The 19821-nt window shown below is 40.1% G+C and overlaps 1 protein-coding gene across 2 annotated transcripts; it reads left to right on the top strand.

Moving 5' to 3' along the window:
• Positions 1–5131: 5131 nt before the first annotated feature.
• Positions 5132–18990, top strand: LOC126623803 (serine/threonine-protein kinase ATR). Of its 2 annotated transcripts, XR_007623886.1 has the most exons (16): positions 5132–5424; positions 5503–5647; positions 5849–5961; positions 6113–6447; positions 6602–6726; positions 7408–7552; positions 7692–8267; positions 8347–8422; positions 8997–9312; positions 9888–11141; positions 11363–14765; positions 14859–15428; positions 15867–16490; positions 16844–17038; positions 17642–17963; positions 18479–18990. XR_007623886.1 is itself a non-coding variant. In XM_050292784.1 (15 exons), the coding sequence occupies exons 1-15, from the start codon at positions 5265–5267 to the stop codon at positions 17807–17809; spliced, it is 8205 nt and encodes a 2734-aa protein (XP_050148741.1). In that variant the 5' UTR covers positions 5132–5264; the 3' UTR covers positions 17810–18028. The 2 variants fall into 2 exon arrangements, 1 of the variants encoding a protein (XP_050148741.1); XM_050292784.1 differs by lacking the exon at positions 18479–18990 and having other exon boundaries at positions 17642–18028.
• The last annotated feature ends 831 nt before the right edge of the window (positions 18991–19821 follow it).

Genomic DNA, 19821 nt, shown 5'->3' with positions numbered 1-19821 from the left:
GCACAAAGGTGGCCTCCCATAACTACATTGAAATTTTACATGTCGACTACCTTGGCAATCTAATGCCTAAAATTCGAGTTATTATACTTGTGCTACTCAAGTGATTATATGATGTGTCATCTATCTAATAGAGGCAAACGTGTGAATTTTCACTTTATTAAAACATCGTATGCAAATGGTCATTTGAGAAAATTATTATATTTTGGCAGTCTAATAACTAAAATTATGAGTTATTCCACTTGTGCTACTCAAGTGATCATCTTATGTGTCATTTCTCTAATTGAGGCAAACAAGTGAGTGAGTTGAGAGTTGGGTGTGGATGGTGGATAAACAAAAGCCCTTCTAACCTAGCCACTCCTTCTCTTTTCTCTCCAGAAGAAGCCCTTTTTCCTTGCTTTTTGTTGTTGACTCATTCCTTTGGTTAGGGTTGGTAGGCAACCCCTTACCTTCTATTTTTTCTTCTCCTCCTTAATCTTTGGTATGTGTCTTGCCCTTTGTAACCTATGGTTGTCGATTTTTGAGGTCACAATCTAGGCCGTCCTAGCTGTTTTCCCGACATGTCTTACCAGTTTTATCTATGGCTTTCTTGTTTTGTTGCCTTCCCTCTCTTCTCCTCTTCCTTGTTGCCCATGCTTCTTTTTCTAATTCCATTTATCCAGCCCTATTCCTTCACTCCCTTCTTCCCCTTCTTCCCCTTTTTCCCCTTTTTCCTTTGCCTACATCTCCATCTTTGACCCCCCTTCACCTCCCCTTAATCCCTACCAAAAATCAGATCTTTGAGTTTTGGACTTGATTTCTGATGTGGATCTCTACCCCACTGCCCTCCGCTTTACCAGCATGTCGAAAATTTTGGGTGAAGTGTTATGCTGCCTTTGTCGTAGTAAGGGTGTTTTACACATCCCCTTGGCCCTCCCCACCCCCGTGTTATATCAACTTGGTTCGTTTCTTGCAGATGTGGTGGTTGGTGGTACAAATCTAGATGGCTTGATAGATTGCACAACTCTGAGATCTGATTTTTTATGTGGATTTCTCTCTTTTTTTGGGTTAATTTTGATGTGCTTGACTCTTCGTGGATCCTACTTCATTCCAGTTCCTATATGGTTGTCATTCCGATGATTGCTGGCAAAAGTTCGGCTGCGGAGGGATGCTTTTATGTGATGGATATTAGGTTTTATTTCTTTTTATCGTGTGTTTTCATTTTTAGGCCTTTGTTGTTGTGGAATTGGGCATCCCACTGTTTGTCTTGGGCCGTTGGTTGGCTTTGTATTTTGTTTTAAGTTTAATGAAGTTAAGCTCTTGTCCAAAAAAAAAAAAATTAAGGCAAACAAGTGAATTTCACTTTTGTGGGACATTGATTTTCTGGGCGCATGACACGTGGCACCTTTAGTGGCAACAAGGACCGGTCAAGTTTCCTAGTCAGAATCAAAGTAGGCTATTCTAATGGGCTGGCTAGTCAGATGTGTAGTCAAACAGTCATTCTGCAACCTGTATTACTTGTCTCCCAAGTAAGGAAATCCTAATTCAAGTTAAATTAAGATATCTTGGGGATTAGACAACATAATCACAATCCTAGGAGGATTGGATATCTCATCCTAGATTTCTTCCTAAATAGTCTCCCAATTTAATTAGGATTACTTTCTCTACAAGGACTCTGAAGATCTCTACAAATACCCTTGCTTGGGCATTTATATCTCTAATCAAACACAGCTGCAATCACACTCACATCTCCCTCTAGTATATTATTCTCTATAAGATGATCTGCAAGACTACCATACACATACTATCTCTCATATGCGTTGCTATTTACGAGTAGACACGTCATCATCTCCTTAATGCCCTGACATAGGCTATTCGTCAAGGATGGTTCAAGATGTATTGCACATCATACCATTCTTTCTTAGAACTGCACTAGTTGTTTCATTCTCCTTCCTAGAGATATGTAGGCAGTCCGATCAGGATTCAATCACACCCATACTTAACCTTATTCTTCCCTCATTGGAGATCATGGGTAATTCCCAACTAGATCTCTCCTTAGTCTGCAGATGTGTGCGATTTTGTTTCCAACAATTGGTGCTTTCATTGAGAGTGAATGCATATTCCCTTGGATAGCGACCCCTGCCACGAGCGATAATGAAAGCAACAAAATTCTTAAGACGGAACTTTGATTCATGCTCCAGAGGACAAATCTCTTGCAGTTTGTAACAACCACCAATTATTATAGCTCACACGAACAATGCTTTTTGTATGGATTTGTTGCTACTACTGTCCATGATCAAGGACTGTGTTTTCCCAGCAAATACAAAAGGTAGGGTTTCTAATACCTTTAGTTATTTTATTTCAAGGGCAAAAGACTGTTTACTACCTTCATGTTTCGTGGTTTTCAACATTTAGTACATCAAGTTTTTTTCGTCCTAGAGTCATACCTAAAGTGTAAATTTTGGGATAGTCTCATACATATGTTAGTCAAACTGTTAAGTTTTCCGTTAACTGATGACGTGGCGCCCATGTGGACAATGATTGGATGTCACGTGTCAATAAGGGTCCCACGTGGATTTAAAAATTAAAAAAAAATACAAAATTGCAAAAAAAAAAAAGAAAAAAAAAAGCTGTTGTTGTCTACGCCCGCCAAACCCTCTATACCCGACCCATCTCCCTCTCCTCCACCCTTTGCAAAAACCCTAACTCCCAAAATCTTTTGAGTTTTCAAAAAAATTGAGCAAACCCAGCATGAAATCCCTAATCCCCAAAATCTTTCCGACCCGTTTGAATTTGACTTCAATTTCATCAAACACAGAATGAAAACACAAAAAGACTTCGATTTCATCATACCAAAAAACTGATCAGTCAGGACTCGGACATTCATTTTCGTTTTGTTCCCCCCAAATTTTCTCAGCAACCAAACAGTCCATTTCAAATTATAAACAACAAAAGCAGCAGAATCACAAAGATCAATACACAAAATCTGAAATTTCTTAGCTAATCCTTAACTCTGTTTGCGGGAAACAAAGCAGCTCTAAAACACTCACCTTTGAGTTCGAAATGCATACCTCGATTTCTTAGAGATAACGACGCTTTCTCAAACGTCGTCTATGAGAAGGCCATCCCGGCAATGATCAGCGAAAATCGGGAAATGCAGTGAAATTGGAAGCTGAAAGGACACCGTGACCTAGTTGGTGGCCAGACGACGGCGGATATGACGAAATTGCGGCAGAGAAAATGGCTTTTAGGGTTTTAGAGAGGCAGTGAGTACGGTGAAGAATCTGGAATTTTAGAGAGAGAGAGAGAGGAGAAGGGGGTCTCTGCAGCTTGAAAATGGCCTCAGCAAAGACGTAGCGTTGGTGAATCGCCTCGTCGAGGAAGCCGTAGCGCTCCCGGCATAAGGCGACGGCCGGAAGATCGTTGAGCTTGGAGCTCGTCCAGCCCATTGGGTTGGGTATAGAGGGACTAGGAGAGGGATGGGTCGGGTTGGGAGGTGGTGGTGAGGGAAGAACGAGTGCGAGTGGGGAGAGGGACGGATGAAGGAGACCAAGTCGCTCGGGGTGGGGAAGACAAAAGGGATCTAGAGAATGATGGATGTGCAGAGGTGCATAAGGATCTAGGGATTTGGGGAGTGAGAGAGAGAGCGGAGAGTGAGAGCAAATGTGCAGAGGTACGTGTCACAACAAATCGCTCGGGGTGGGGAAGACAAAGGGGATCTGGAGAAGGATGAATGTACAGAGGTGCAGAGGGATCTGGGGATTTGGGGAATGAGAGAGAGCGGAGAGTGAGGGTGAGAGCGGATGTGCAGAGGTGCAGAAGGAGAAGGGAAGCAGATCGGGGTGGGGAAGACAAAGGGAATCTGGGGAAATTTTTTTTAATTTTTTATATTTTTATACTTTTATTTAATTAAATTTTTAATTGTTTATTTATTTATTTATTTTTAAATTTCCACGTGGATGACACGTGGCCCCAGTCATTGTCCACGTGAGCGCCATGTCATCACTTAACGGGAAACTTAACAGTTTGACTAACAGATATATGAGACTGTCTCAAAATTTAAACTTTAGGTATGACTCTGAGACGAAAAAAACTTGATGTACTAAATGTTGAAAACCACGAAATATAAAGGTAGTAAACAGTCTTTTGCCCTTATTTCAATATCTTATTGCTTTAAAAAATTTAAATCCCTTTATCATGAAACAACTAAACACAATATGACTAATTGTTATCTTTTTACAAAAGGGAGATATGCTAATCGCACATCCCTTCTTCTTTTCACATCCTGCAGCATTTAACTAACTCAGTCAAACATCATTCTGGTGGAGCCAGTAACTCCAACAATGACATGGCTGATTCGACGGGAATGACAAAGTCTGATTGGAAGAAATTCACTGGGGGCAAGTCACCCCTAGAAAAAGCACAAACATCAACTCCAAAATAAAGCAACACCTCGGAAGTAAAGGCAGGTTTGCCTCTGTACAGACCAACAGCTCGGAAGTTCGACTCATGGACCTCTCGCATGAAGTTTAAAATCAACTTTCCATGCAACTCGGCCCAAGTCCTTCAAACACTTCGACTGGGGGTAATTAATTGTGCCTAAAACCCGTTTCTGCGCACTCGAATGATTTTTAAAAACTGATTTCCCAAAGCCACTTAGTACTCAGTCTAGTGGTATTCCTCTTCACTTGTAAGTGAGAGGTCTTAAGTTCGATTTTCTCCAAAGACGAATTTGGACCACATTATTGCTAGTTCATTGTAAGATTAAGTCCATCCCCTTCCCCTTTAGTGTAGAAAATATCGTTTGTTCAAAACAATTGATTTCCTGAATGAATCTTGACACAAACTCAGTTGGAGACAAAAGCTAATATGATGACGATTGTTGTGTCAAAATTTCATAATTTCCTACATAGCCAATCCTTCTAGTTCTTCACGCAAAAGACATTCGAAGTTGCAGTCCTGTCATAACCGTACCACACATCCGTGGAAAAACAAAGATTTTTATTAAAACAATCCTAATTAAATGGTTTTTTTTTCTTTTCTTTTTGATAGGAAGATGGAATACTTGTTTCATTCCTCAAAATTAATCCATGGGTGACAAAAAAAACATGATGTCATCAGTTTGGTCTGGGCCCAACTCAGATACAGAAATGGGCCCAATGGCAAGGGAGGCGGCTGATTTCTGACACAGCGAGAGTGAAGCGGGTGGCTTTACTCTTGTAGTTCACTTCGAAATTAGGAGGGAAAGAAGAGAGAGAGAGAGAGAAAGAGAGAGGGCATGAGAGAGAATGGGGATGGCGAACCTGTCGAGCCTCGTCCACGAGCTCCGAGAGCGCATAGCGGCCTCCTCCACTCCTCCTAGCAACCGTTACGACGACGACTTGGTGATCCGATTCCGCGCCGTCCTCCCTGACCTCCTCCGCGCCTCCGTCGTTCCATCTCCCTCAGGTACCCCTTCCCACCTTTTCTCTCTATAGTAAAGTACAATGCGACGGCGTTTTGATTGTAACTTTTCACTGTTTGCAGCGAACGAGCGAGAAGTGATAGCTGTATTGAAGCTCATCGTTATCACTGCTAGGCATTTGCCCGGAGTTTTCTATCATGGCAAGGCCACCGCAATTCTTCCTCTGCTCGGTCGCATCTTGCCTTTCTTCGCAGAGCCCTCGTTCCGGTAAGCGAAGGATTTCAATTTTCATTCACCAATGTTTAATTGCTTTTCAGCCTCTTTTGCTTCGATTTGGGAAATTGAAACTGCCAAACGGATTTGGGGATTGGAAAATGAGCTCATTCCGCGCGAACATTATGTGATTGTGGTTATTTAGATCGCTTTTCTTTGTGATTTTATGCTGAAGAGTAGTTTCTGTTGTTTTAGTTCTAGGCATGGAGTAATATTTGAGACTGTTGGACCACTTTTAGCGCTACTTCGTACTGGAGAACGGGATGCCTACCGTCAATTTTTCATTGATTCCATGCTTGTTGTTCGAGGTAAGAACGCAATGTTGTTCAACAAGATGTTATAATTTGAGTATTTAACAAGTTTTTTTGGTTTTTCGTACTGATCCATTAGATGGGGTAGTTTGGGATTTAGACCTTTGTATCCACACAAGAAGGCTAATACGCCTTTGTCTTTATTCAGATATTTTGTGTGTGGCATCAGTCTGTGCAGACGCTTCAAATATTACGGATTCGACGAAATTGACTTTAAGGTGTTTTTGTGAGTCCTTCAATGGAATTTTTGATGACCCTGATCATCTTGGGGATCTTCCGGCAAGTAATAAACCGGATGATGGGATTGGTGTCTTGATTAACCTTACTGGCAAAACAAGGTGGCAACCTTTTGCAACCTGGATGATAAAACTTCTTGGTAAATGCTTAACCGAAGGAACTCTGTATGTGGAAGGACTCATTAATGTGCCTTTTGTTCTGGACGCATGTTCCCTCTTATGTTATGGGGATGCTGATTTGCAGATGGTGAGAATCGATTGCTTTATGCTGGCATTCTTAGTATATAATTCAAATTTATGGTGTTGGTGCAACATGAAAGAAATATTATAGAGCTGATTCAGTTTCAGATATGTAAGCGGCCTTGTTCTGCAAAATTCTAACTATTTGAATTTTATGCAAGGCATGTTTTGAATTTGCACGTGTTGTTGGATCAGGGATAAATTATGACATCCTTCCTCACCAGAATATTATTCAGTCGATATCAACTATCTTAAGGGAGGACGAAGAGGGGTTTCCTGTGCTCAGGTCTGTCTTTGAATGCTCAAAACTCTGATTGTTTGCTATTACAGTTTTTTTGGATTGCGAAGTGAAAATCACCCTGTTGAATGAACTTTCAAAGCAATGTTTCTCATTTTGTTACAATTATGATACTATTTTGGGTCAAATTGATTAGTATTAACTATTTATCCCCTTAAATCACATCACAGTGTTGTAGACCTCTCTCATTAGTTCATCTTCTTTTATGCATTTAGAAACATCACGTGTTCTTAGGGTCTTGCGAGTTTACTGCTGAACTTTTCCATTAAAATTCTCAATGATTGAGAAGCACTTGTCTCCGAGTTGGGTTTGTACACAATCTTGATGTTTAGGGACACTCTGTACAGTGCTGGGTTTCAAGTTGATTATGCATGAAACAGAAGAGAAGTGAATTTAGACTTGTAAAGACAGGTAATGCATGATGTTCTGTGGCAGATATCATATATAGATAGGCAAACCTGCAGGCGTTTATGTGGTCTGTAGCACATGGTTCAAAGAGTCATTAGTGCTATTGGTCGTTATTATGTATTAGTGGTCTTTGTGGCATAATAAGTTTTCTATTTGGGGAATTTTATTTTGTTGTATATGTGACTTATAAATGAAATCCTCACATCCAGTATTATATTCTAATTTTACCTTGGCATGCCAACACTTGGGCTTACATTGCAGAAACATCGTTTATGATTCGTCCTTGGGTGGTTGTCTTGATGCATTACACTGTAATTGCCCTGAAGATGTTGTTGAGCTAACAGCTGCCGATTTATTAGACGTCTTTTCTCATTCAATGGGGAGAACTAAAAGCCAGGAGCTTAAGGTTAATAATCATGTTTCATCTGCTGTCTTTGAGAAAATTATTTATTCTTTTGACCCCTTCATGCCCTGTGCCCTGTGGATTGGTAACAGATCTGAGGGATTGTTTTGTTCTAGGGCCCTGAAAATAATTTCTATTTCAGGTTGCGCTGTGCAATGCATACATACGGATTGCAAAAATATGCCCACCTAATATCTGGAGGCCAGAATCTCTCCTTTATGTGCTTTCTTATCCAGAACCCTGCTTCTCGTTGATAGATTGCCTACAAGTAGCTCTCTCTATACTTGGTCCCAATCTTGTTGGATGGAGAATTACAAACAGTAACTGTCAGAGTTTATCATCACTAAGTGACAAATCAAATGAAAACTTGAGGGTTGGAGAAAAAAGGCCTATAGAGGATTTGGACACCTTCAAGAATAAACGGCAAAAGGTAGATGAAGATATTATGAGTTTGCATTCTAATATTCAGGGGGAGCACAAGCTTACTCATACAGTTGCTTGTGAAAGAGAGAATTATGCAGATTATATGCATGAATCGGTACTTTCTTTTGTTGAATCTTTAGAACCTCCTGGTGTCCATTCTGATTCTTTAAGACCAGATGCCACATTAAGAGCTGTTAGCATGCTTTGCATTGCCTTCTGTAGCTATCCAGAGACCAATCTGTCACTAAGCATCTTTCGTCAGATGTACGCATGGATGCCATGGGTATTCCAGCAGGTATATTGGTTTAGATTTGTGGACTTTTCATTAGTGTACCCATATTCACCTACTACTAAATGAGAGTGATATTATGTAGGCAAAGCAAGGAATTTCAGTTGCACTTGATATTTCCATCTACCTAGAAGGAATTCACAGCATGCTGCTTTTGCAGAGTAAGTAGATGGGTCCTCAAGAAGGGTCTTGCTTTTGCCATATTGATGTGTTAGCTCAGTTTTTGTTCGTAAATTATTTCAAGATAATTGGTAATCTTTTATGAGAGTTCTATGTTTCTCCAGATGAAGTCTTTCTTCCTTTTCTTTCATCTTTTCCGGAAGTACATTGGGTGTTGTCTATTGGTTAATGCTGAGTATCCAAGCCTAATCATCTCATTTTGTGCACCTTCTTGGATAATAAATGGCACCCATTCTGAAGTCAGAAAAGAGGCATGATTTCACATTGGATATTAATCTCATTTTTTGGGTTAAAATTTCCCCTGAAGATGAGTCTTAGTTGTCAGAGATGCACTAATGACCGAGATCTCCCATATGGAACTCCAGTGTGTGTGTGTTTGATAGTTCTCGTTCAGTGATGCTGGGAAATGGTGTGCTATTGTTGCACTAAATTTTCTTGTGTCTGTATTCTTACTAATACCCCATTCTCTGGGGTTTGATTGTTAAGTACTGGAGTTCCGGGCATAAGTTGTGATTCCATCATTGTGAATGTTAATAGTTTTATGTTTATATCCAGGTCCCTTAATGATGGAGAGTATGGGGTTCAAAAATAAGAATGTTGCTGCAGACCTTGCGTACATCCTAAAGCTTCCGTGGACCTATCCTCGTGTAGTTCCTGACCCACATCCTCTGTGGAAACTTAAATGCATCTCTGTTCAAGTTGCATGCAAACTTGGTAATATAACAAGTACTGAAACTCAGCTTGAAGTCCTGGATTTGAGCCTTCATGATGAATTTGAAGAACTTATTATTGAAGCTATAATCTCGATGCCTATGATTGTCATGTGGTCTGGTGTCGGTTGGCTGCCACATATATCAAGAAGGCTTGTTGAGTAAGCGAACACCTAAAGTTCACTTATTTTTTCTTGCATTTTCAGATACATTATTTGTAATTTATGTAATAAAAATTCTTAAATGTATGAATACATTGATATTGGGAGCAGCCTCTCCATAAATGGGGGTAAGGCTAGCCGACATTCACCTCTCCCAGACCCTGCGTAAAGCGGGAGCCTTGTGCACTGGGTACGACCTTTTTTTGTATGAATACATTGATAATGCCCGGAGATAGAAAATGGGACCCTATAATTAATGTTCATTGGTGAAAAAGGAGAAAATTATGAAACTTCTCTTCTTGCTTGAAAAATTATCACAGAAATGAGTTATCAGGGATGGCCATATGCAGGGAAACTTACAATTCTTACAGTCTTACATAAACTGTATTTGTAACTGTATTCTGTTTGAACTATTTGGGGTATTTGGGAGTGGAATGCTTTGCAATGCATTTGTAGTTTTGGATTGCCCTATATTTGCACGATAAGTTCTAGAGTCCCGATGCTGTGATTATAGAAGTAGTAATGTTATACTAACTCTGCTGTTCCTTAAATTACATTTTTTATCGCACTTGCAGGTTCTTGGCGGGAGAGAGAAGTGAGAAGGTTAAGAATATTATTCCCTCTTCTCTTGGTTTTTTGTCATGCCTGTTTGGTTCTTGTAATGATGGAGATGGTATGAATAGAAGTCGGTGCAAATTAGTTTTAAATATGAATAATGAGAAACGTAGCCAAACAGTGGATTATCTTCTGCAAGGATTCTGGTGTTCAGAGTGTGACAAAAGTGTTCAACTCAATACCACATGTTCAAAAGTGATACATCCACCTGATATGCACAACAGAGAAACGAGTTTGGATTGTGATTTTGCCCATCTGCAGTCTCTGTTTCTCAAACTTCTTTATGATGAATCGTCAGAGGAGGTCCAAGTTGCTTGTGTGAAAAATATTCGCCGAATATTTGTACATGGGAGCATAAGGAATCTGATTGTGTCTAGATTTGAATGGATTAAATGTGTTGAATATTTACTCCTTCATGGGAAGAAGGCTGTAAGGGATGCATTCTGCACTCAGATTAGTTCATTCCTTGAGGATTCTTTTTTGAGCTGCTTATTTCCTGATGAGGATGCATCAAATAAAAGTAAAGAACAAGAGTTTTTTAACATAATGAAGCATGCCTTTTCAGAAACTAAGGATCCCCAAATCTTTGAGACTCTTTTGGAATCTACAGCAGAAATAATGATTGCAGTTGACATTCACAGTCAATTGTTCTTGTTTTCTGTTTTATTGTTGGTTGATCAGCTTGATAATCCACACATGACAGTGAGACTGATGGCATCAAAGTTGATAAAGAAATCTTGCTACTTTCATCTTAAAGGAGGATTTGAACTAATCCTTTCGAAAGTTGTTCATGTTCGAAATGAACTATTTGATTTTTTATCTGTGAGGTTGTCTTGCCGTCCAATTATGGTCAAAGAGTTTACAGAATCCGTTCTTGGTATTGCAACAGAAGAACTTGTCAAGCAAATGATTCCTACTGTTCTTCCGAAACTTGTAGTGTCTCAGCAGGATGATGATCAAGCACTTGAAACATTATATGAACTGGCCAAGTGTTTAAACACTGATTTGGTGCCTCTTATAGTTAATTGGCTACCAAAAGTGCTAGCTTTTGCTCTCCATCGAGCAGATGCGCGAGAGTTAGTTGTTGCTTTGCAGTTTTACCATACGCAGACTGGTTCTGACAAACAAGAAATCTTTGCAGCTGCATTACCTGCCCTGTTGGATGAACTCATATGCTTTTTAGATGGAGGTGATTCAGATGAGATAAACAGAAGGTATGAAGTTGTACTTTCCCCTGTTGTTTTTGCAAGTGCATCCTGTTGGTTATAATGTTCTTTTCACTCAGATATGCCGGAGCAATTCAATACTTTAAATTTTAATTGCTTTCAGCTACTAACTAGCGAAATTGTGAATATCTGTAGCAGGGATATGTATTAGTACAGTTCTTCTGTGCTGCAACAGATGTAACGTATTAACATTTCATATATGCTTACAGGTTAGCAAGAGTTCCTGAGATGATAAAAGAGGTTGCTAGAGTTCTGACTGGTGGTGAAGATCTTCCAAGCTTTTTGAGGAATCATTTTGTTGGCCTTCTTAATAGTATTGACAGAAAGATGCTCCATGCAGAAGACATTTCATTACATAAACAAGCCTTACAACGTATTGAGATGCTGATTAAAATGATGGGTTCTCACCTTACTACTTATGTGCCTAAACTGATGGTTCTTCTCATGCATGCTATTGGTAAAGAAGCCCTCCAGAGTGAGGGTCTTTCTGTACTGCATTTTTTCATTGTGCAGCTGGTAAAAGTATCGCCAGATAGCACCAAACATGTAATCTCTCAAGTTTTTGCTGCCCTTATTCCTTTTTTGGAGAGACAAGACGAAATTCCTATACATCTAGATAAAGTGGTAAACATTTTGGAAGAACTTGTACTAAATAACAGGGCCGTTCTAAAGCTGCATATACGCGAGTTCCCTCCGTTGCCCAGCATTTCAGCTCTAATAGAAGTGAACAAAGCTATAGAAGAAGTGCGAGGGTCAATGAAATTGAAGGATCGATTGCGTGATGTCGTTGATGGTTTGAATCATGAGAGCTTAAATGTGAGATATATGGTACTTTGTGAGTTGAGCAAGTTGCTGACCCTGAAACAGGAAGAGGTTACAGCTCTGATAACCGCTGAAGGTGGTACAGATATGGATATTTTGAGTTCTTTAATTACATCCTTACTAAGAGGATGCGCAGAAGAATCAAGGACCGCAGTTGGACAGCGGCTGAAGTTGGTCTGTGCTGATTGCCTTGGGGCCCTGGGTGCGGTTGATCCTGCTAAACTGAAAGGATTTTCATGCCAACGCTTTAAAATTGAATGCTCCGATGATGACCTTATATATGAGTTAATTCACAAGCACCTTGCAAGGGCTTTTAGAGCTGCACCTGACACTGTAATTCAAGACTCAGCTGCATTGGCTATACAGGAACTGTTAAAGATTGCAGGTTGTGAGGCCTCTTTAGATGAGAATGCTTCTTCATCCACGTCAGAGACTCCAAAGGGCAAAGAGCCTTTAAATGTTACTGCATCTGGGATTAAGGGTACTGATGGTAGCAGTGAGATGAATAGAAGGGGTCAGAGATTATGGGATAGATTCTCCAATTATGTTAAAGAGATAATTGCCCCTTGCTTAACCTCTAGGTTTCAACTTCCCAATTTTGCTGATTCTTCATTTGTTGGCCCAATTTACAGGCCATCTATGTCATTCAGGAGATGGATATTCTCCTGGATAAGAAAGCTGACTGCACATGCCACTGGTTCTCGTAGCAGCATTTTCAATTCCTGTCGAGGTATTGTGCGTCATGATATGCAGACAGCAATATATCTGCTTCCATATCTGGTTCTTAATGCTGTTTGTCATGGCACGGAGGAGGCACGTCATGGCATAACAGAAGAAATCCTACATGTTCTTGATGTTGCAGCATCTGATAACAGTGGGGATGGAGCTCATGGAGTGAAGGGTGGGAAAATTGAAGTTTGCATTCAAGCTGTGTTCACTCTCCTTGATAATCTTGGTCAATGGGTGGATGACATTAAACAAGAATTAGCTCTTTCCCAGGCTTCTCAATCACTGGCTTCTAAGCAACAAGCATCCAAGACAAAGGATCAAACTCGTAACTCTTCTGCAGATCAGGAGCATCTCCTTGTACAATGTAAATATGTTTCAGAACTGTTGTCAGCAATTCCTAAGGTAACCCTTGCCAGGGCCTCCTTCAGGTGCCAGGCTTATGCAAGGTCTTTAATGTACTTTGAGTCATACGTGAGGGGAAAGTCAGGTTCTTTCAACCCTGCATCTGATAAAAGTGGCATCTTTGATGATGAAGACATTTCATATCTAATGGAAATATACAGCTGCCTAGATGAGCCTGATGGCCTTTCTGGCTTTGCATGTTTACGTAAATCTATGGGATTACAATTACAGGACCAGCTCTTAATAAACAAAAAGGCGGGAAACTGGGCAGAGGCTTTAACTTCTTGTGAACAAGCTTTGCAAATGGAACCAACATCAGTTCAAAGGCATTCTGATGTCCTTAACTGTTTGTTAAACATGTGTCACCTTCAGGCAATGGTTACTCATGTGGATGGCTTAATCTCTAGGGTTCCCCAGTACAAGAAAACATGGTGCATGCAAGGTGTGCAGGCAGCATGGAGGCTTGGCAGGTGGGATTTGATGGATGAATATCTTAGTGGAGCTGATGAAGAAGGTCTACTTTGTAGCAGTTCTGAAAGTAATGCCTCATTTGATATGGATGTTGCAAAGATTCTACAGGCAATGATGAAGAAGGATCAGTTCTCAGTTGCTGAAAAAATTGCCCTCTCAAAGCAAGCGCTCATTGCTCCTCTCGCTGCTGCAGGCATGGATTCCTATGTACGGGCCTACCCATTTGTTGTAAAACTTCACCTTCTACGGGAGCTTGAGGACTTTCACTCTCTTCTTGTTGATGATTCTTTCTTGGAGAAATCATTTCAACTGGGTGATCATGGGTTCTCCCAGTTGATGGAGAACTGGGAAAACCGTCTCAGGTTTACACAGCCGTCACTTTGGGCAAGAGAGCCACTTTTGGCCTTCCGCAGACTAGTTTTTGCTGCCAGTGCTTTGGGTGCTCAAGTTGGGAACTGCTGGCTTCAATATGCAAAACTCTGTCGCATGGCTGGTCATTATGAGACAGCAAACCAGGCGATTCTAGAAGCTCAAGCTACAGGTGGACCTAATGTTCACATGGAGAAGGCTAAACTTCTATGGAGCACCCGGCGATCTGATGGTGCCATTGCACAGTTGCAGCAGTCTCTCCTGAACATGCCTGTAGAGATTGTTGGTTCCTCTGCAATTTCATCAATTACTAGTCTTTCACTGGTTCCACTGAACCAGCCGCTGTTAGTTTGTGATACTCAAGCTTTGAATGAGAATCGAGATATCGCAAAGACCCTACTCCTCTATACTAGGTGGATCCAACACACTAGACAAAAGCAGAAAGAAGATGTATTATGTCTTTATACGAGGGTGAGGGAACTGCAGCCCAAGTGGGAGAAAGGATATTTCTACATTGCTAAGTATTGTGAGGAGTTGCTTGCTGATGCCAGGAAACGCCAGGAAGAAAACATAGAACTTAGTGCAAGGAAAATGCCATCAAATAGTGCTAATGTTGGTTCTCCAAATTTAAGCACTGAGAAGCCTTGGTGGTCGTATGTACCTGATGTACTGTTATTTTATGCAAGGGGGCTTCTTAAGGGTCACAAAAATCTCTTTCAAGCACTTCCAAGATTGTTAACCCTATGGTTTGACTTTGGAAGTATGTATCTAACATGTGGCACAGCTTCCAGTAAAGAGTTGAAAAAAACTCATGAGAAGGTAGCTATTGTATGTCGAAGATGAACTTAAATTTGTTTAGTTACATATAAACTTTGATTTCTCCATTTTAAGTTCCTTTCTTATTTTGTTTAGGTAATAAAAATCATGCAAGGATGTTTGAAGGATTTGCCAACGTACCAGTGGTTAACAGTACTACCACAGTTGGTTTCCAGAATTTGCCACCAGAATGATGAAGTTGTTCGATTGGTCAAAAACATAATAACAACTGTTCTCCGGCAATACCCACAACAAGCGCTCTGGATTATGGCGGCAGTTTCAAAATCAACTGTTCCTTCAAGGCGGGAGGCAGCTGCAGAAATCCTACAGGCTGCACGAAAAGGGTTTAGCCAAGGAAATACTGGTAGCAATCTATTTGTTCAGTTTGCAAGTCTGATTGATCACTTAATTAAGTTGTGCTTCCATCCTGGTCAGTCAAAGGCAAAAGCGATTAATATCTCAACTGAATTTAGTGCCTTAAAGAGGATGATGCCCCTGGGAATTATCATGCCAATTCAGCAGTCTCTAACTGTTAGCCTACCAACGTATGACGGGAAGCTCAGTGACTCACTTAGATCTGATATTTTTTCGGCGACTGATCTTCCTACAATATCAGGAATTGGTGATGAGGCTGAGATTCTTTCATCTCTTCAACGGCCTAAAAAAGTAGGTTCTATATCTTATCATACTTGTAATTCAAGTGATTAATCTGTGGTATGCCATAGCAGGGAATATATTGAGAAGGCATCATATTACCAAATTTCTTATGCATGCTGGTTTGCCCTCCTAAATGCTGTTAAATATATGAACTAGCAGAATAAACCCTCCCACCCCCTTTTTTCTAACTTAATAAAAAGCTAAAATCACCAATCACCATCTGGAAATCAATTCTAAATTTACGTGCTGAGTCCAAATACTGACCGGATAGATTTCTAATATAACTTGTGGTAAAGCGCAAAAACTGTGGATTTGGAGAAGATTTCTGGGGAGTTTTCTTTTTCCTATTGTCTCTTGGGCATGTCCTGTGAACTGTCTATTATTTATGTCATTAGACTCATTACACATCATCTTTGTAATATTTAATCATTCTCTTTGGCATTTCAGATTGTTTTATTAGGCAGTGATGGCATTGAACGCCCATTCCTTTGCAAACCCAAGGATGACCTTAGGAAAGATGCCCGCATGATGGAGTTCACTGCAATGATAAACCGTTTGCTGTCTAAATACCCAGAAAGCCGTCTGAGGAAACTCTACATTCGCACCTTTGCGGTAATTCCTTTGACAGAGGACTGTGGTATGATAGAATGGGTGCCTCACACTCGTGGACTTCGGCATATACTTCAAGACATATATATAAACTGTGGAAAATTTGATAGGCAAAAGACAAATCCTCATATCAAACGGATTTATGATCAATGCCAAGGTAAAATACTAGAAGATGTGATGCTGAAGGACAAAATTCTTCCAATGTTCCCCCCAGTATTCCATAAATGGTTCTTGACCACTTTTTCTGAGCCAGCTGCTTGGTTTAGGGCTCGGATTGCTTATGCACATACCACTGCAGTTTGGTCCATGGTTGGCCATATTGTAGGGCTGGGTGATAGACACGGTGAAAACATTCTTTTTGATTCTACAACAGGAGACTGTGTTCATGTTGATTTCAGTTGCTTATTTGACAAAGGCTTGCAGTTGGAGAAGCCTGAGCTGGTGCCTTTCAGGTTGACTCAGGTGAGAGAAGCGTATGCATAAATGTTGTTTCCCGTGGCAAGTTTTCTAATACTGTCTTTTTTTTCTTGGAGCAAAAAAGTAAACTTAACTATATTTTATTGGGCTGTTTATACATTGGTTGATGAGTACCTCTCCTTCTGCAAAAAGAAAATAAAAAGATAACATCTGTATACGAAAATAAAAAATAAAGTCATTGTGTGCTGGTTATCAAAATTATATAACATGACTAGAGTATTTTAGTCTGAGCACAATTAATACTTCATCTACTAACGATTGATATATAATCATATCCAGTCTTAGTTGTTTCTTATTACTGGTATTTAATTTCATGGGGACTGTTATGACACCTGCAGAATATGATTGATGGCTTGGGCATCACTGGTTATGAGGGAATCTTTTTGAGGGTCTGTGAAATCACACTTTCAGTACTGAGGATGCATAGGGAGACTTTAATGAGCGTTCTTGAAACTTTCGTCCATGATCCTCTTGTGGAATGGACAAAATCACACAAGTCCAGTGGAGTAGAAGTTCAGAATCCACATGCACAGGTTTCAATCTTTCGTTATCTCCTATTGACGTTGTTGTGACAGGTTGACCTTAACAATCGTACTTTCTTTTTAAATGTAAAGGTAATAATGGCATTGATATATCATTTCATAATTGATCTAAGTTGGGATTTTCGCAAGGCCTACCATGTCGAACTGTTGCAAGTTGACTAAAACGCATTTCTTAGAGTAAATTGTCCCTAGAAGACAGAATAACCCTGTATTATTATTGCATTGACATTATAGGTCCACTGTAGTGTTTCTTGGTCTTTCATAAGCAATATCCGCCTGATAGAATAGGAGCAAGGATTTTCTTTATGCAATGACCATTGGCATTGAATTATAATCTGAAATTTTTATAAATTTTATGCATCTTTTTAAAATAATATCCAACTGATGAATGTGGAAGTATATTAACGGGTTGGGATGGAGTAAGAAATTTTTTACGGTAGTGATGCTGTTCCGTTGCACATTTTAACTGAATTGATAAGTTTTGATGTCCCTTTCCTTAAAGTTACCTGCATATGGATTTAAGATCAGAAGTTGCATTTGTGATCCATGGTTTGTAAAGCAATCACTAAATTGTGTTATATATCAACATTTCAGCGAGCAATCAGTAACATTGAGGCAAGGTTGCAAGGAGTAGTTGTTGGTGTCGGAGCGGCACCATCTTTGCCACTGGCCGTAGAAGGTCAGGCTCGTCGATTAATAGCTGAAGCAGTCGCCCACAAAAATCTTGGAAAGATGTATATCTGGTGGATGCCTTGGTTTTGAAGTGTAATTGATCAAGGGTTCTCCTGTTTTATAATGAAGCGTTTGTGCTTCATCAGATATTTTCTGAAGCAGCCTTATGAAAAATCTTAGAAATATGCGGTTGGCTTTTGAAGGGTTCGTTACTAAAGATTCCTGCAGTATATTTTTTGTTCAGGTATGCTCGTATTTCTCTGTTGTTAAGGTCTTTTTTCAATGCTATAATGTCTTTGATATTGACAATGGAATGCGGAAGACATTAGGTTCATAGTGTTGTTTGCTGTACTATTTTGCATCATTCACACATGAGGTGAAGGAATTCACATGAAATTTTTTTTTATAGCTAATTGAAGTAAATATTGATTAGGGAATGTTATCAATGTAATATTAGCATCAGGATTTGATGCCTGTGCGGTTAAGGAGGCTACACCAAAAGATTGTAGGCGCACAAAATACAATTGTCTTACAATGTTATCGGAGACTAGGGCTTGTAACAAAATAACCAAGAAATGTGGCATCGCCATTCCACATGGAAGACAATATTTAATGTATCTTTGGTATTCCTTAAATTTTATCTGTTTTCGCATTTTCGCTATGATGATGTTCTGTTTCGGAAATGAGTTTTTGATTTCTATTCTGCTATGATGATGCTTTGTGATAAGAAATGCCATTCTCGTGTTGTCTTGCTACCAGATACTGTAGGAATCTGAACGGTCCAACTGAACTTGACAAACCCGGAGTTAGCCAACAGCAAAAAACTAGACAGAGATTATTGTTTGGGTGGTATTATGGCTTTATGGTTCAGTAGATCCATCAAAAGAGGCCTCAATTGTACAGTTTTTCCACTCTTAACAGATGAATGTGCTCCGTATCATCCCCTTACTGTGACGGCTTGCTTGCTCAGTAGCCATTTTGTGTGGTGGAGGGGTTAGGATTCGACGAGCGTAAACCATTCTCTGCATATGTGATGTTATTTTGGAGATATCGACGATAATGTGTATACTTCATGCGTACTTTCACTTGACAATTACTACATGTATCCCTATCAAGCTCCTTTGATGGTATTTTTGGATGAAGCTGGAAAAGCCAGTTTTGCTATCCAATTTTTGTGGATGCAAACATGTAATTGACTGCAACTTCTAGAGTAAATATTTCTGTATCAAAAGCTTGATTAGATTTTCAACTAGAGGGGTGTTTAAGGACCACTTTGAAGTGCTCTTCGAAAAAGCACTTGTTAGATGCTTCTTCGAGGAATCACTTGGATTTGTTTCTACTGAAAGTACTTTTAGCAGCAGCACTTATAAGCTTTTCCACAAGAGCAACTCCACTCGAACATAACCAGCCCTTCACAGCTCTCCCCTTGGCAATGAAACAACCAACATTCTTCCTGTCGATTCTCATCGGACTTCCTGCATCATCACCTTAACCAGAACTTTAACCGGCGGCTCCCCTCTAACACTGTTATGCTTCCCCAACCCGTAAACAACGACAACCTCCGTCGGGATCACACATTCCCCACAGTTAAACTTGTGTCTCATTGCCTCAAACCACTCCAACATTATCAAGTAAAGCGAACCCAAATGCAAACCATGCAAATCCAACTTGGCCTCCAAAGACGCCCACACCATCAACTCCTCCAAAACCATTGATCCAACCAACTCTTTAACCACCATTCCCTCATCACCATTCAAAACCCCATTGAGTTCTTCAATCGAACACGGAACACCTTCGAGTCTTGCAGCATTGCCATGATCATAGGGCACGAATTGAAGACCAAACTATAAGTCCTAATAGAGAAAGGAAAGGCTCACATTTTACATTTTTCGGAGCCACAGAACCATTGCGGCCAGCTTATGTACTGTTATTCAATATGTATGCTGATGTTTGACAGTGGGATGATGCAGCAGATGAGAGATTGATGATGGAAAATAGTAATGAAAGAAAGCACGAGCCTATAGTAGGGTAGAGTCTTCCCCGTGTTGGAACCCCATTCTGTCCCACATCGGACAGAGGAAAGGACAAAGACCAATTTATAT

The sequence above is a fragment of the Malus sylvestris genome, chromosome 5 (assembly GCF_916048215.2).
Source record: "Malus sylvestris chromosome 5, drMalSylv7.2, whole genome shotgun sequence".
NCBI lineage: Eukaryota > Viridiplantae > Streptophyta > Magnoliopsida > Rosales > Rosaceae > Malus > Malus sylvestris.
Note: the sequence above shows the minus strand (reverse complement) of the source record. Positions and strands in the feature narration are given on the sequence as shown.

What these genes read in the sequence shown, in the direction of transcription:
- LOC126623803 (XM_050292784.1), top strand. Translation starts at nt 5,265, where the DNA reads ATGGGGATGGCGAACCTGTCGAGCCTCGTCCACGAGCTCCGAGAGCGC. An exon ending in GAGGGGTTTCCTGTGCTCAG is followed by an intron (nt 6,727 to 7,407) that starts GTCTGTCTTTGA and finishes CTTACATTGCAG; the next exon opens with AAACATCGTTTATGATTCGT. An exon ending in CAGCATGCTGCTTTTGCAGA is followed by an intron (nt 8,423 to 8,996) that starts GTAAGTAGATGG and finishes GTTTATATCCAG; the next exon opens with GTCCCTTAATGATGGAGAGT.